General features: G+C 41.4%; 1 protein-coding gene across 2 annotated transcripts; it reads left to right on the top strand.

The window, feature by feature from the left end:
* Window positions 1-1,591: 1,591 nt before the first annotated feature.
* Window positions 1,592-13,794, top strand: rnf144b (ring finger protein 144B). Of its 2 annotated transcripts, XM_086310491.1 has the most exons (9): window positions 1,592-1,680; window positions 2,336-2,402; window positions 5,377-5,643; window positions 6,896-7,000; window positions 7,745-7,805; window positions 9,177-9,384; window positions 10,546-10,690; window positions 10,839-10,928; window positions 12,701-13,794. In XM_086310491.1, exons 3-9 carry the CDS (start codon window positions 5,479-5,481, stop codon window positions 12,872-12,874), a joined length of 948 nt encoding a protein of 315 aa, XP_086166617.1. In that variant the 5' UTR covers window positions 1,592-1,680; window positions 2,336-2,402; window positions 5,377-5,478; the 3' UTR covers window positions 12,875-13,794. The 2 variants fall into 2 exon arrangements, with proteins under 2 accessions (XP_086166617.1, XP_086166616.1); XM_086310490.1 differs by lacking the exon at window positions 1,592-1,680 and having other exon boundaries at window positions 2,086-2,402.
* Window positions 13,795-14,237: the final 443 nt, after the last annotated feature.

The following is a 14,237-nucleotide window of genomic DNA, read 5'->3' on the forward strand; positions in this document are numbered from 1 at the left end:
GATGTTTCACAAGGCATATGTCTGATTTCTAACCCCTTGAGAGTATAAAGCTACTATAAAAAGGAAATCTAATCATCATTGCCTTAAATATAAATCGATGCCTGCTACCCGTCATGTAACCTAACAATGACCACAAACCCCTTGTTTAGCTTTTGTCAGTTAAACATGGCTCGTCATAAACTTGACCACAAAACTCTAAAATTGGTTATTGCATTACAAGTAAGATGATATCTTTCTTACATCTTTCTCCATTTCTGCACACCTGTATACATCCAGGACACAGACGGGCAAGGAAGATTACTGCAGGGGGCTGCAGTCCATCAGGAGGTTGCAATCTATCGGGACCAGAGATGGGCAGTAATGCGTTACAAGTAACGTGTTACTGTAATCTGATTACTTTTTAGAGCAATAGAGCAACAGGACCGCTTAGTCTTTGACTTTATTTATTTTCTGCTGTGTTTTACTTGCATCTATTTGAAAGAGTGAGTGTAAACACAAAAAATATTTTATTTTATGTGCTGGAATGTGTAGAAAATAGGTTTAAATGTTAAACTAATTTATTCAAGTCAGAGAATGTTGCATATAATTAAAATTTTGCTTGATGCATAAAGTTAAAAGATTAAAACTGATAAAACAAGTTAAAAAAAGAGACTTTTCCATTTGATTACATTTTGTATGATGGATTATGTAGAAAAAGTAGAATTGGGCTGAAAGCTCTATCGCTTTATCACCTATTCAGGTTGAAAATCGTGTTTTTAAAAAGTAACTAAGTAAGTAAGTAATTAATTACTTTTGAAAATAAGTAATCAGTAAAGTAACGGGATTACTTTTTTGGGGACGTAATCAGTAATTAGTTACTGATTACTTTTTCAAGTAACTTGACCAACACTGATCGGGACCAGTACCTCAGGGCACTGAGCAGTTGGAGTAACAATCTTAACAAACTAACAGGCCTAATAATAATGTCATAAAGACAAGAAAATGCAAACAAAAATGCGTTTATAACCAAAAATGATATTGTTACTTATTAAGCAAATAACAAACTGAAATAACAGTCCTTATTCACACATAATAATCGAAGAATATAATATTTCCTATAGCCTCCTTTGGCCTTGACAGCAGCTCGCATTCTTGCTGCCATTATTTTATGTACTTTTCACAAGTTTCTTTGCTTCCTTCTTTTGGATGAAACTTTTTTTGCGATCCATCTTTAAGACCACTAAATTCCAAATCTGTTCAATAGGATTTAAGTCCAGACTTTGACGTGCCCAATCCATCAGTTCCAGTACTCCAGATTCCGTTGAAGTATGCTTGGTGTCATTGTCTCGTTGGTGTACGACCCAATCAATTCCCTTATAGAAGGGTTTCCATGTTTCCAGAAACTTTCCAGAAATTTTCTGAACGGTAAATTTAAAAATAACATGGATAACAACAATAATTATATGTTATCATTAAACATATTGTTCTGATTAAAGAGCATCTGCATACAGGTGGATTTTGTATGTATTGAGCACCATAATCTGTTTTTCATTTTTGTACCACTGTTTGCACCACAACGCCAAGGCAACAGAGGCCATTCTGATTTGTTTTATGAGGCTGTGGTTGCTAGGTGAACCAGAACCCTAGAGGAAGTTGTTGCACTGTGAACTAAGTGTTTTTCTGTCTGGGGGGCTAGAAGAGGTAAGGGTTTGTAGATATGCTGAATATTTATTCTAAGAGTAATCATTAAAACTGCATTTGTTTTCCTTTGTCTTTCTTTTTTAGCTAGAATTTGCTTCGTAAAGTCACAAGCTATGGCTCAGCTAGCTCGTGCACAAGTAGCTCCGAAAAATGTCCCAAAATGCAAATAGCCCCTTTACTCAAGTAATGCCCACATTTTAAGATTGTAAATTCTGATAGCCTGAGCTTGAATTGATGACATTAACTTGGCATAGTTATTTCTACTACAGACAACAACCGTGCCATCAAAAATTTATGCTGCAGGAATATCGTTTATGTCAAGCCTTCTTTTTGTTCCTGCGGGATCATTTCCGACAGTACCTGAAAGCAGCATGAGTTTATTGAAGCAGCCAGCAGGCGCAGTCGAGAGTCCAGATAAGTGGAGAGCAAAGAGCGCTGCTTCCTGGATGGGGACGAGAGGCAGGAGAACCGAAACTCAGACACAAGCAGAGAGCAGGACAGGAGAGAGCAGGAGGGTTAAACATGATTTAGATTTTCTTTAATCCCGCAACGCACTTGGAGGAGGCGGTATCGAGACGGTCGCAGTGGCATTAGGCGTTGACAGCAGGTTATTACAGCACCAGACTGTGTTATAACACATGTGTCTGTACCACAGTAACAAGAGCACTGCGGCTGTGGATCTGGACTCAGACTGCTTCTACGCCCAGTGGTCCACAGGGAAGGTAGGTTCCGCACCATTTGTACCTGTACTGTCCACCCTCAAAGCTGTTCATTAAGGTGGTATCATAGAAAAAAGCGTATGAAAAAAGCGCTCTGTGACCTGTGCTGGTCTACAACCTTGACACAGCTGCAGATGTCTCAGATTTCACGTGTGTGTTTGTGGTTGATCGCAGTGCAGAAAGACCAGATATCAGCAGTCTGGGAATATGCATGCACAAAGGCAGCCTTTAAATCATATCTGTACCGAGCACACTTGTGATTAACTGGTGTGCATTACCATCAAGGCTTACATTTTCCCACACTGTCATTTCCTTCTGCTATGTTTCAACTTAATGTGCCATTTTATTCTATGCACCACCCACACACACACAAACACAAACAAAAACCCCAAAAAGACACACACACACATGGTGTGATTGGAAACGTACAAATGATGCCATATAAATTCTACTACCCCAGTGCACACTCTCTGCTGTCTCCTTCCACAGAACAGTGACAGTCTGTGTGAAAGCAGCAGCAGCTTTTTACCAGGCAGATCTGGTTTTTCCGTTTCTGCCTCCCAGGTCAACAATGATGCTTTGATCCCCACCACCTCACCCCACTTCACCCTGCCCTCAATGTCTGGAATGCCATTTAGACCTTGATCCGTGAAGGGTTTTAATCGCTGAATGGCCAGCTTCCACACGGAAAAAGAAAGCAATTGCACACAAAAGCATTCTAATTAAGGAAGTGCTGCAACAGTGGAGATTCGAGGTTGAATGTGAGCTTTTGGATTACAATCAGAAAGGTTTTTTTGTGTGTTTTTTTGAAGGACAGTTCTGAAAGTAAAGGCTTTGGATTAAAGATTCCGGTTGTTAGGACTTTGCATTGATACTTATTTAAATTTAGGTGCAAAGTAATCATTTGTTCCACCTTACACTCGCTGTGTGTGCAGCACTGAAAACATCACAATTACTTTTTATCCATGATCTGAAAGGCAGATGACAATCACAAATGTGATTTATCAAATTTTCTAAGATATGAAGCCTTCCGCCTGATATGTTGACTGAAAGTTACCCAGGTAATCTTAAATTCTAAACTTTGAAGTTGCTTCGGGATGAAGGCTTCACTTTGTTAATAATGCTGGAGTTTCCATGAAGCAAGGCTAGCAGGCACGAAAGCTGTAATTTCCCATGCGAAACCACAGGGGTGGTTATGCTCAGGCAGGACAGGACAGGCTGACGGCATTGTGGGACGATGACTGCAGCCGGCTCAGCACGTCTGCCTGAAAGTAGTGCAGGAGAGCAGACTATGACTGTGCAAAAATAGCAACGTGCACAGAGCTCAGCATGCCCAGCTATCGTGTGTGTTACCAGGGAATGATCATTAACACACTACAAAGGAGGACACCAGTGGCGGAGTTTGCTATATTGATTGAACGGCTCCAAAGTTTCCAGCCAACATTGATAGGCTGCTGAAGCAGAGAACATCATGTACAAGATCATGTGTGATTTCAGCAGCTGCTCAGGCTGCACAGTGTGTTTTTTAACGCCACAGTTTCCTGTGTGAGCCTGTTCTCTGTCCAACCACTGTTGTCCACGCGATTAATCTCAAATCCCAGATTATGGGGTTATTATTTCTCATGCTTTTTGGAACAGGGCTGAACCAAAAGGGATTTTTTGGAGGGTGACTTGAGTTTCCTTTAAGTTCAGACTAGAGTTTTACTCACCTTTGTCTTGCTGTCCTAAAATAAGTCGTCCATAATTATTTTTATTGTTTTCATAAGCAAAGAAGGTTTGCATTGTGGCTTTGTAGATGGTAATATGTTGGTATTGGCTGGTTAGCCAGTTCACTAATTTGGTCCAGACTGAAATCACTGGGAATCTCACATGTCATTTAGACTAATAATAATGATGTGATAATACACACACTGAAAGGCATTTCAGAGAATAAAATACATATTTCCTAGTTTTGTTTTGTTTTGTATTGGGTTTTTTTTTTTTTGTCTTTCTCTCTTTGTTAGCTCAGAGAAAGCTCTCTCCCATTTGTGGCAGTGGGCGCTACAGAGGGTGTCACCATAAACGCAAAAACAAGGTCACCATGCTGCTCCTACAAAGCCCGATTCAGAGGTTCAGCTTCAACTAAATACTGAAGCAAAGACGACGTGAAGCATCACCATTCTCCATCCATCCCATCCATTCGCTTCCGCTTATCCTTTTCAGGGTCGCGGGGGGCGCTGGAGCCTATCCCAGCTGTCATAGGGCGAGAGGCAGGCTACACCCTGGACAGGTCGCCAGTCTGTCGCAGGGCTAACACACAAGGACAGACAACCATTCACACTCATTCGCACATTCACACCTAGTGACAATTTGGATTATCCAATCAACCTATCCCCACAAGCGTGTGGGGCATCACCATTCTGTCTCGGCTAATTGCTTTTAATACTTTTTAAACTTAACTACAGTTCAGAGTGTTCAAAACCACCTTTCCCCTGATGTAATTTAGTCTCTTGAGGCATTATGTTCACAAAATCCCAACCTATAATTGCACAAGACTTTGCCGTGTTTCTGTAAAGTGGACGTGACAGTCAGTAGCCAGTTCTTCCTGTCAGGATAAATGAAGCGCTGCTCAATAACTGCGGGCTTAGTAAACACACGCCTTGGACTCTGGACTTGAAAATGGCAAGAATATATGGAGACACAACAAAGGATAATGAGGCTGTTTTCATATTACTGTAGCAATAACACATACTGTAACTCAAATTTGCTTCGTACATCACGCAGCTTTAAGCTGTGAGTAATCGTCACTCCTTTAACAAAACAATCACAGGGCATTGCTGCAGGCATAGCTGAAATCATCAGAGTTGCTACATCAGTTATCAGAATGGGATGGCGGTTTTTAGAAAGAGGGTGCAGTGTTGTCTGACAGGGAAGGGAAAGCAAAGAGTTACACCCATACTGAATAGACAAATAGATTAGTGCTGTTTCTGCTTTTTAGGAACATGGAGGCCATGGCTGCTTTCCGTTCCCAGCAGAAAGGCTAAGAGAGGCTTGATTCGTCCTCGTGACTTCTTTTCCTGCCGGCCGGCCTCGCCTCGTCATGGCCAGCGGGAGTCCCACCGTGAGCCGGGAAGCCCGGGAGTCAGCTCCGGAGACGCCCGAGGCTGCCGCCAACCTGCAGGTGTTCTGCAAACTGTGCCTCAGCGAGCAGCCATCGACAGCCACCACAGGACTGCAGAGCTGCAAGTGCATCTACTGCACAGCGGTAGGTACAGATGATGCATTCAGGTTTTTTCAGGAGCTGCTTCTCATCGTGTCCAGGTCTTCATTTGAGTCAGTGACTCAGAGTGCATGTGTCAAGCTATATAAATATACTTATTTCATTTCTCATGCGTTTAATCATTTCCTGCAGGTGCTGAAAATTTCAGGACAGTGATCCAAAACCAGCTTTTTACAATTTGGGCAATTTAGGCAAATGTCCGGCGTTTAAATTACTTGGAATGAGATTTTTTTTTCTTTTTTTTTTATTATTACAACACCACTTCCTCCTTTATGACCGTATACAGTAATAGATCCTTTTATAGGCAAATCTATCACACTTCCATTCCAGTAAAATTATGCTGATTTCAACACAGGGCTGTATGTCTTTCACATTTACCGTCTTTGAATTGTCCATGGAATTTTTTTTTCTCATGTGCTTTATCGCTTCGCTCTTTGTTTTTAAACTCACAAACTTATCCTGAGTTTCAGTTTCACTCCTTCATGTGAGATGATGAGAAGCGCTATCTTTAGATAACAGAGCTGTAATATTTATAACAGGAGTGCAAAGGTCCGCTGCTGCACTGTTCTGGTCTCAAGCGTGCCTGCCTGCATATCAAAACGGAGCCAGATAGTGGCAGGTGTTAATCTCTTTCCAAGCTCGCTGCATTTGTCAGAGCGGCACGCACAAGGTCGCACAGATAAACCTCACGTACATGCGCAGGGTACGACACAGCGAGGGAAATTGATACTGAAACACGTACTTATCTTTAGTATAAAAATGTGAACCATCTCCTTCTGTCTGCTTAAAGAGCACACCGTGTTCCTGGTGTTGTTCCAGCTCTGTTTGTGTGATCAGTGCTTCATGCTGTGTTAGGGCTGTATTCACACAGGAAGCACAGGTTTGTGCTCATGCAAAAGTTTTTCTTCTTTAAAGAATTTTTTAACTTTAATTTTTGAAAACAGCACTGCTTTTATGAACAGTGCTTCCACAGTTTCTCCTGCCTTACTCAATGTCATGGCTTGGGCAACACATGACTTTTGACTCTGTGAGCACTCGTGAGGAAGCTCTCTATCTGTGACATTTCAGCTGCCCGGTTTAACCCAACATCTTCCTTTCATTTCGTCCTGAGTAACATTGTGGCTCTCTGAGCTCCTGCACTTGTTTCAGATAAAATGCTGCTGGCGAGCATATGACAGTTCTCCCTGTCTGATTAAACGTCCAGTCTAATGCCCTATTGTCCTTCTTCCCTCTCCAGTGTTTGCAGCAGTATGTTCAGCTAGCCATAATGGAGGGTGGGGGGGCACCAATCACCTGCCCCGACATGGCGTGCCGAAAGACTGGAGTGCTGCTGGACTCAGAGGTACGGCCTGTGCAACAATGCACATAGCAGAAAAAATGATGAGAGGAGATAAAATGCAAACATGATCAGTGATCTGCGTTTTTGTTGTTGCACATTCCTCGAATGTCCCAGGTTGGTGGTTCAACCGGTTTGGTTTCAGACATAAAGGCCATTGCCGTACTTCTCAAGAAATAGGAAGCTGGACTTTCACGCTTGTCTTTTTACAGTGTGTAAATTGTGTAAATACTGCACATCCACCCTTAATCACAGTTCTGAAGAAACTAGTTTTGGTTTCAGGGGTGAATCGCTATAAATGAAATGACGTCAGATGGAAACATTAAAACAATACATAGTAAACGTTTCAGTGGGGAGGCTGAAAATGCTGACTCAAAACCACATGAAAAGTGCCCCTTCCTTAATCTTCTGCTAATCAGAATACAACTTTATTAAGACTCTTGTGCTAGGAAGTCCATCCTTTAGTAGTGTTTTTCTGGAAAATACTGCAAAGTGTGTCATTTTTAACAGCTTATGAGTTTTAGAAAATAATGCTGCAAATTGCAGATGACTTGAAGCGTCAGATTGTCAACTATGATGGTAAACAACCTCATTTTTATCTAGAGCACCATGAAAGATTTTGGTTTTGAACATGTTATCACAAGCTTCAGGAAGTCTAGTATCCAAAGTGCTGTTTTTTCCACATCTCTGAAATCTGCATCATAAAATCTGAGTCAGTAAAATAATTGAAGTACCTCTGTGTGATTGCAGATAGCTGCTTTGGCAGCAGCAGGTCAGGTGGAGCTGTATCTGCGTCTCAAGTTTGAGAGAGGTAAGCACTGTTGTGTTTACATGCTATTGTCTGATGACAGGCAGGTCACACAAACAGTCCCAGCCAGTATTTATCTTAACATGCCTGGCATATTGTGAGGCTTTTTTTGTGTTCTGTTTAATTCTGGTACAGTTTTAGCCTAGAGGTTACTTAAATTCTAGCTATCAAACAATAAAGGGGTTACTACTATAAGACACCCATGTTAATAATCTGTTAATCTGAAGAAAAGAGATTCTCAGTGGAGATAAATTGTGTACTACTGGTTAGGTAAATGTTTGTGAAGGCAAACAGCACCTCTGTGGGAAACACTGTTGACATTTATAAGCTGCAAACAAAGGGGTAGTTTGCTGTGCAGCTATATTGACATTTTCTATTTGCACAGCAATAATACACTGCAAATCCAATAACAGTTATTGTTTACTCCGTCCATAAATCATAAAACTCGTGTTATTGTAAGAACAAAAAAGTGCAAAGTGCAGTCGGTCTTACTACAGTTGTCCCTTTTGTTATCATTCATAGTGAAAGCATGTGCTGGGAGTGTAAAGGGTTTGAGTCAGCTCACAGTGATTGCTTTTGTTTTGTCTGCGACACGTCACGCTCATTTTCTTCAGAAAGGGAAAATCCCATTCTTCACAACTCCTCAAAAGCCTGTAGGAAAACTGTTGATCTTCAGAAATAACCAATCAAATGCTTGCCTTTGTTAGATAGAATTATATGTTAAAGGTGAAAATGTTTGTTTGATGTTGCTTGATGATGATGGAAAAAATATTTTGTAATGATAAAAATTACTCGATAATTAGCAACGATTACTTAATAACTGCTTCATAATTGTGGCGAAAACATCTAATAAAGGTAAAAGTAGCTGATCGTCACAATAAATAATACTTGATAATGGTGGGAAAAGGTAAATAATCCTGCCCAAAACAATTTGATAACAGTGGAAAAATCTGTTTATTCATGATGACTCACTCTCGTTGGCTTTTTACCCCTCAGCCTTAAAAGACTGATGGGATGTTGTATTTTATTTTGAAATTGATACCACAGGTGTATATTCTAGGAGGCTGGTACTATTGGCCACCACAGGTATTTTAAAATACTATGTTTTTTCTATGCGAGTTTGTCACAGTTTGTTTTATTTAATTAGTGCTTCTGCTCCTTTAAAAAAAGTTTACAGTGAATAATAACGATCGTCCTCTAGCTGTGATCTTTGATCTGAGCCACTCCAAAAATGTTCTAACCACTGGAGCTTTTGATTATCTTTTTTTTAACTCTGCTTCCTGGCATGTGGCTTTAATGCTAGTGATACTGACAGAAAGAGTTAAATTACAAAATCTTGACTATGTGCCTCATCCGTTCTTTTCCTCTCCACAGGAGTGAAGCTTGACCCCAGTAAAGCCTGGTGCCCGGTGCTTGAATGTCAGGCTGTGTGTAATGTGGAGCAGAGCACCGAAGGCCACCCCGCCGCTGTGCCCTGCCCGACCTGTCACACCGTCTTCTGCTCCGGCTGCAGAGGGCCCTGGCAGGATGGCCACGCTTGCCCCGAGCGGCAGGCCATGATGATGCCTTCTCATCAAAGCAGGTCAGTAAAGCCAGCCTCTTGGTCCGCTGCCCACTGCCTGCAGCCACAGAGCTGCACTTTGGAAATGATACTGGGCTAAAAGCTGGAGGAGGGTATTAGGTCAGGACACTGAGATAGACTTGCTGTAACCAAACTGGTGAGCAATGCATGATTGCACAAATCAGTTGCCATGCATGTGATGAAATGACAGAGGCAGATGAATTTTTCTCTGACATTACGTGGATTACATTTATTTTCAATTGTGGTGTTTTACACCATGAGGAAAATCCCAGACTTTCCTTTGACATAAAAGACCTAACTTTCACCGGTGTAGGATGTTCACAGCACACTGAATGAATCAGATAAGTGATGGGTAGCTCCTCATCTCTCTGTAGAAACCCTTTGCTCTATAAAAACATTATTTCAGGATTAATAACTTAGTGTGCCTCAGAAGCGTCCCAGTTGAGCAGGGACATTACTGCGCCGCGCTGAGCTGTGACTCTGCCAGACTGACTGATGTCACTGGGGAGTCACTGAGTTATATCGGAATTCCATTGTCTCTGTGCCAAACAGAGGAGGAGGAGGATGGGCACCGATCCAATTACCTCACTGTACAGCAGTGAAGTGATGATCCCTGCGCTGGGGATGAGAAAGATGAGTTAAAATCCACTTTTGAGTCAAACGTGGCAGCATAATATCTGGGGGGGTTTCAGCCTGCAGAGGCTTTCAGTAGTTTTTACATTTGCATTTTATCTTATATCTTATAGTTTTATTTCCCAAAACAATGCTCAATTTCCTCTTTTAAAACAAGGAACTGGTCTCTGTCTCCTGCTGACTTTGTGTTTTTGAGCAGATTTGTTGTTTGTGTTTTTTGCAGTATTATTTTCTGACATCACATGAGCTGCGATAGCTTCTGCTATCTCGTATTAATCAAAAACAGGGTTTTTTGAGGGCTGCATGACATCTAGAATGAGAGAGATGTTACCTTTAGCGCGTTTAAAGAAACGGCCTTGAGAAATATGTATTTGTAAACTCTTAACCATAACTTCAAGACTCTGCTTCCCACTTTACATTGAATAACAACCCTTCACCTTTGCCTCTAAATAAAGATTGCACGCACTGCCTGGAGGCCCTCGCGGCATTAACGGCATTCCTCGTGTGTGCCTTTGTTCCAATTCACAGGACACGCTCAGACAGTGACTCTGACATGCCCATCAAGCAGTGTCCTATGTGTGGTATCTACATCGAGAGAAACCAAGGCTGTGCACAGATGCTGTGTAAAAGCTGCAAACACACCTTCTGCTGGTACTGTCTGCAGAATCTGGATGTAAGTCTCCCCTGCTAACTAAACAATAGCTGTGATGCATTTTTCTTTTTTTCTTTCTTTTTTTCCAACTTCAAATGGAATATTTCCTTTGCTGCATAGTCACCTGTTCACGTCTTTGCATGCATGTGTATGTTGTGTTTAAATGCAGGGTGATATCTTTTTGAGACATTATGATAAGGGGCCATGCAGAAACAAGCTGGGACACTCCAGGGCCTCGGTTATGTGGAACAGAACGCAGGTGAGCCCAGTTGTAAGGCAGCAGTGCGTGGCATTTTGTGATGTTGTTATTGTCTGAATGGATTAGACCACAGAACCACCTGGTTGTTGTATACAGGGACTGGATTTGAGTCAAATCATACCAGCACATAACCTGGATTTTGGACTTCAACCCAGCTCTCAATCACCATGAGACATGGGACATAATTACTGTCTTTCAGTTTATCAGCTGCTTGGTTTATTACTATATATCACTTTAAGAATATTAAAGCCTCACATAGTTTGCTGTTTACGACTTCTTGTTTTCCCACAGTTCATTGAAGAAATCCTTTAAACTCAGCAAATCCCTAAGCTAATCTCAAATTCCTGGCCCATAACGACACCAACTATGCAACAAAAAGATTACAACTGCCCACCAGACCTACTTTCCTTCTGCTTTCTCCTCCTCTAATGCCATTATCACATGATAAGTTTGCTTGGGATCTCCAGATTGCGTCTCGGTGTGTACAGGTCGCTAAGTATGTGAAGAGCTGAAGTACAGCAGCGAAGTTGTTTCGTGCAAAACAACTCATTATAGAGCTGGTTACACCCTTGCCTAACAGGTCCTCTAAGTATGTTCACCTTAAATTATTTTTCCACCGCTGCATTTAAGTACTTGAGTCTGTTAGATTTAACCTGCGATGTTTTTTGCCGACCCTTAGTGTAACTACATATCCAAAACAATGTTGACATCGGTATATGACATGTATCTGTGGTTATTTAACATGTCACATCCACTACCACAGCTATTACTGTCTGCCCTGCTACGGCAGCATACAGTCATCCAAAGAATTATTGAGGTAAGCTGCTGAGGTTGACTGATAAAGATTGAGTCACAGTTTGGCATTCCTGTTCATCTCAAATGTGCTGTATCTGATTAAGTGGAGGCCATGCCTTTTCACTCCAAAACATGTCTCCACGGACCTCAGCTTGTGCATGGGAGTGTTGTCAAAGGGAAACAGAAAACCAGGAAGTCCACGAAGATATGTACATATATATGTGTGCCTTATTTGTTTACACATACAGGGATTATTCATATAATGGTATGTGTATCAAGTTTACTGAATGAATGATTTAACAATTTAACATGAATAAAGTCTATCAGGTTTTAACAGTTACAGTAATTTAAAACTACAGACTGTATATAAAAGAGGAACTTTGTTAAAACAACATCATTCGTTTCTTTTAGGCTTCACACTTTGAAACTTCAGCGTTGCATTTTAGCCGCCACCAGGTTGGTTTTATGGGGTCAAAAGTGAACTTAATGTGAATTAACGAGTGTTACGTTATCGGCAAAGTTAGCAAGCTTAGTTAGCAAAATACACTCATAAGCCACACAGCAAGCCCTAGTATTCGAAAAGCGACTGAGTTCTTTAGTCGCTTTTCTTGACAGTTGAAGTCCTGGTTCTGTCTTGCTGGTAAATGTAAGTTCACTTTCATTAATTTCATTTTTTTTAAGTCTCCATAGTTCCCAAAAGTTCAGTTGTGTTTACCAGCTGCCTGTTAATGTTTTCTGAATGTTTATTGCTGGGTAGGTGATGTAAAGAAGGTTTGCACCAGAACTGAATCTAAACAGAAAATGAAGACAGTAAAGTTACAAACTATAAAACCAAAACAGGGAACTGAACAACTTCTGTAGGGAGAGTCAGATGATGAATCTCTGATGCCATTATGACCAAGTCCTTTGACACAGTCATTTGACCCAGTGCTAATAAGAAGAGTAATTACAGTATTTATTGCTGTGTCTCTGCTCAGGTGGTGGGGATCCTGGTGGGAGTCAGTATCATTGTGCTGGTGACATCACCTCTCCTCCTGCTGGCCTCGCCCTGCATCCTGTGCTGTGTTTGCAAGCCCTGCAAAGGGGACAAGAAGAAGAAGAAGAACAAGAGCAAGAAGGACCTCAGCCAGTCAGACACCTCCACATCATAGCAGCTCCCTGCTTTCATCTGCCCGCACAGGATCACTCTGCTAACCTCATGAATGCCAAGGAAAGTTTAAGCGCTGCATGATGGGAATAAAAAACACTCATGAACTAATGGATTACCTTTTTTTTTTTTTTTTTTTGGAAGCCCTCTAAGTGAGCGGGTTTTCCGGACTTTTACATTATGCCTCAGTGAGAGGGCTGCTCAAAAATCACTCTTGAATCACGAGAGTGCATACTTTATATGGTGGGTGTGTAAATGTGAGGAGAATGAATGTAAGTCACTTGTCTAGCCAGTTTTCAGAGGCACAACAAGATAATTAGGAGACAGCAATAGGTGTGAATCTCCCTCGACAGGGCTCTCTTTTTCTCACCAACACACCTACACAAACACATACATGCAGTTTAAAGTGCAAAGCCACCCTCATGTGCCAAATGTCATGAAGCCAAACCAGGAGTGTTGGGCGCTCAAGTGCCTCGCTCTACAGTGCCTGGTGCTTGGTTCGATTTGCTTTGCCTTTCATTCTGTCTTATGCAAATAATTTTAGTGTTATGGAAATGGACAACCATCAGGATCCTGCATGGTTATAAACGCCGCAGTGATGCAAAACATTCTAAGGTGTTAGGAGAAGGCATCTGGAACCATGTGTGCACTGTATAATCTTTACTCATACGAAACACGATAAGGCTTCAATGGTGCACAGAGAGAACTCTTCTTCTGCAGATGCTTGTTGTTTCCACCTGGCGTATGTTCCAGACCAAAGGCTCTAAAGAGGACAGTGTGTACTTTTCTAAAGTGTGTTAATATGTATTCATGGGGAATGTGTGTATGGTGTCATTTCTACATTTGTTTTGATGTTTCGGCATCAAATATTTTATAAAAGCGCCATTGTAAATGGAAAATAAACACGATGAACTGAACATGCATTGGACAGTGACTTTGACGTTTATCATTTCTAGCCCAAACAACCCAAGGTTTCCTAGCAGAACACTGCACTGTAAGATGGTTTAAGTTATTCGCTTGTCAGTTTAATGGTATAAGTGTGTACCATAAGAACTTTGACCCATTATCTGGTCTTTTTACATCGTTGATATCTTGTAAATAGCATTATGTGGCTCTGCTCTTCAGCTGCTAAACATGCTGTGCATCTAGAGATGCTCTTCTGCTTCCTTTGGCTGCAACAACAAACGCAGATGCCTGATCAACCAGTCACATGGCAGCAACTTAATCCATGTAGTCATGTAGCCATTATCAAGACAACTTGCTGAATTCGAACTGAGCAACTGCTGGGATTTTCCTGAGAAACCGTTTTCAGGGTTTAGCCAAACTACTATTCTCTTAACAGTAACACAAATAACTACTTCTTACAC

Source organism: Aulonocara sp. 'chitande type north' Nkhata Bay, linkage group LG11, assembly GCF_057382095.1.
Source record: "Aulonocara sp. 'chitande type north' Nkhata Bay isolate Kocher_YH1m ecotype deep benthic linkage group LG11, A_spYH_male_GT1.1, whole genome shotgun sequence".
In the NCBI taxonomy this organism is placed as follows: domain Eukaryota; kingdom Metazoa; phylum Chordata; class Actinopteri; order Cichliformes; family Cichlidae; genus Aulonocara; species Aulonocara sp. 'chitande type north' Nkhata Bay.

Excerpts from the sequence above, each read along its gene's own strand:
- rnf144b (XM_086310491.1), top strand. The coding sequence starts at position 5,479 with ATGGCCAGCGGGAGTCCCACCGTGAGCCGGGAAGCCCGGGAGTCAGCT. Across the intron at positions 7,806-9,176 it reads GCGTCTCAAGTTTGAGAGAG|GAGTGAAGCTTGACCCCAGT; the intron begins GTAAGCACTGTT and ends TCCTCTCCACAG. Across the intron at positions 10,929-12,700 it reads TTATGTGGAACAGAACGCAG|GTGGTGGGGATCCTGGTGGG; the intron begins GTGAGCCCAGTT and ends GTCTCTGCTCAG.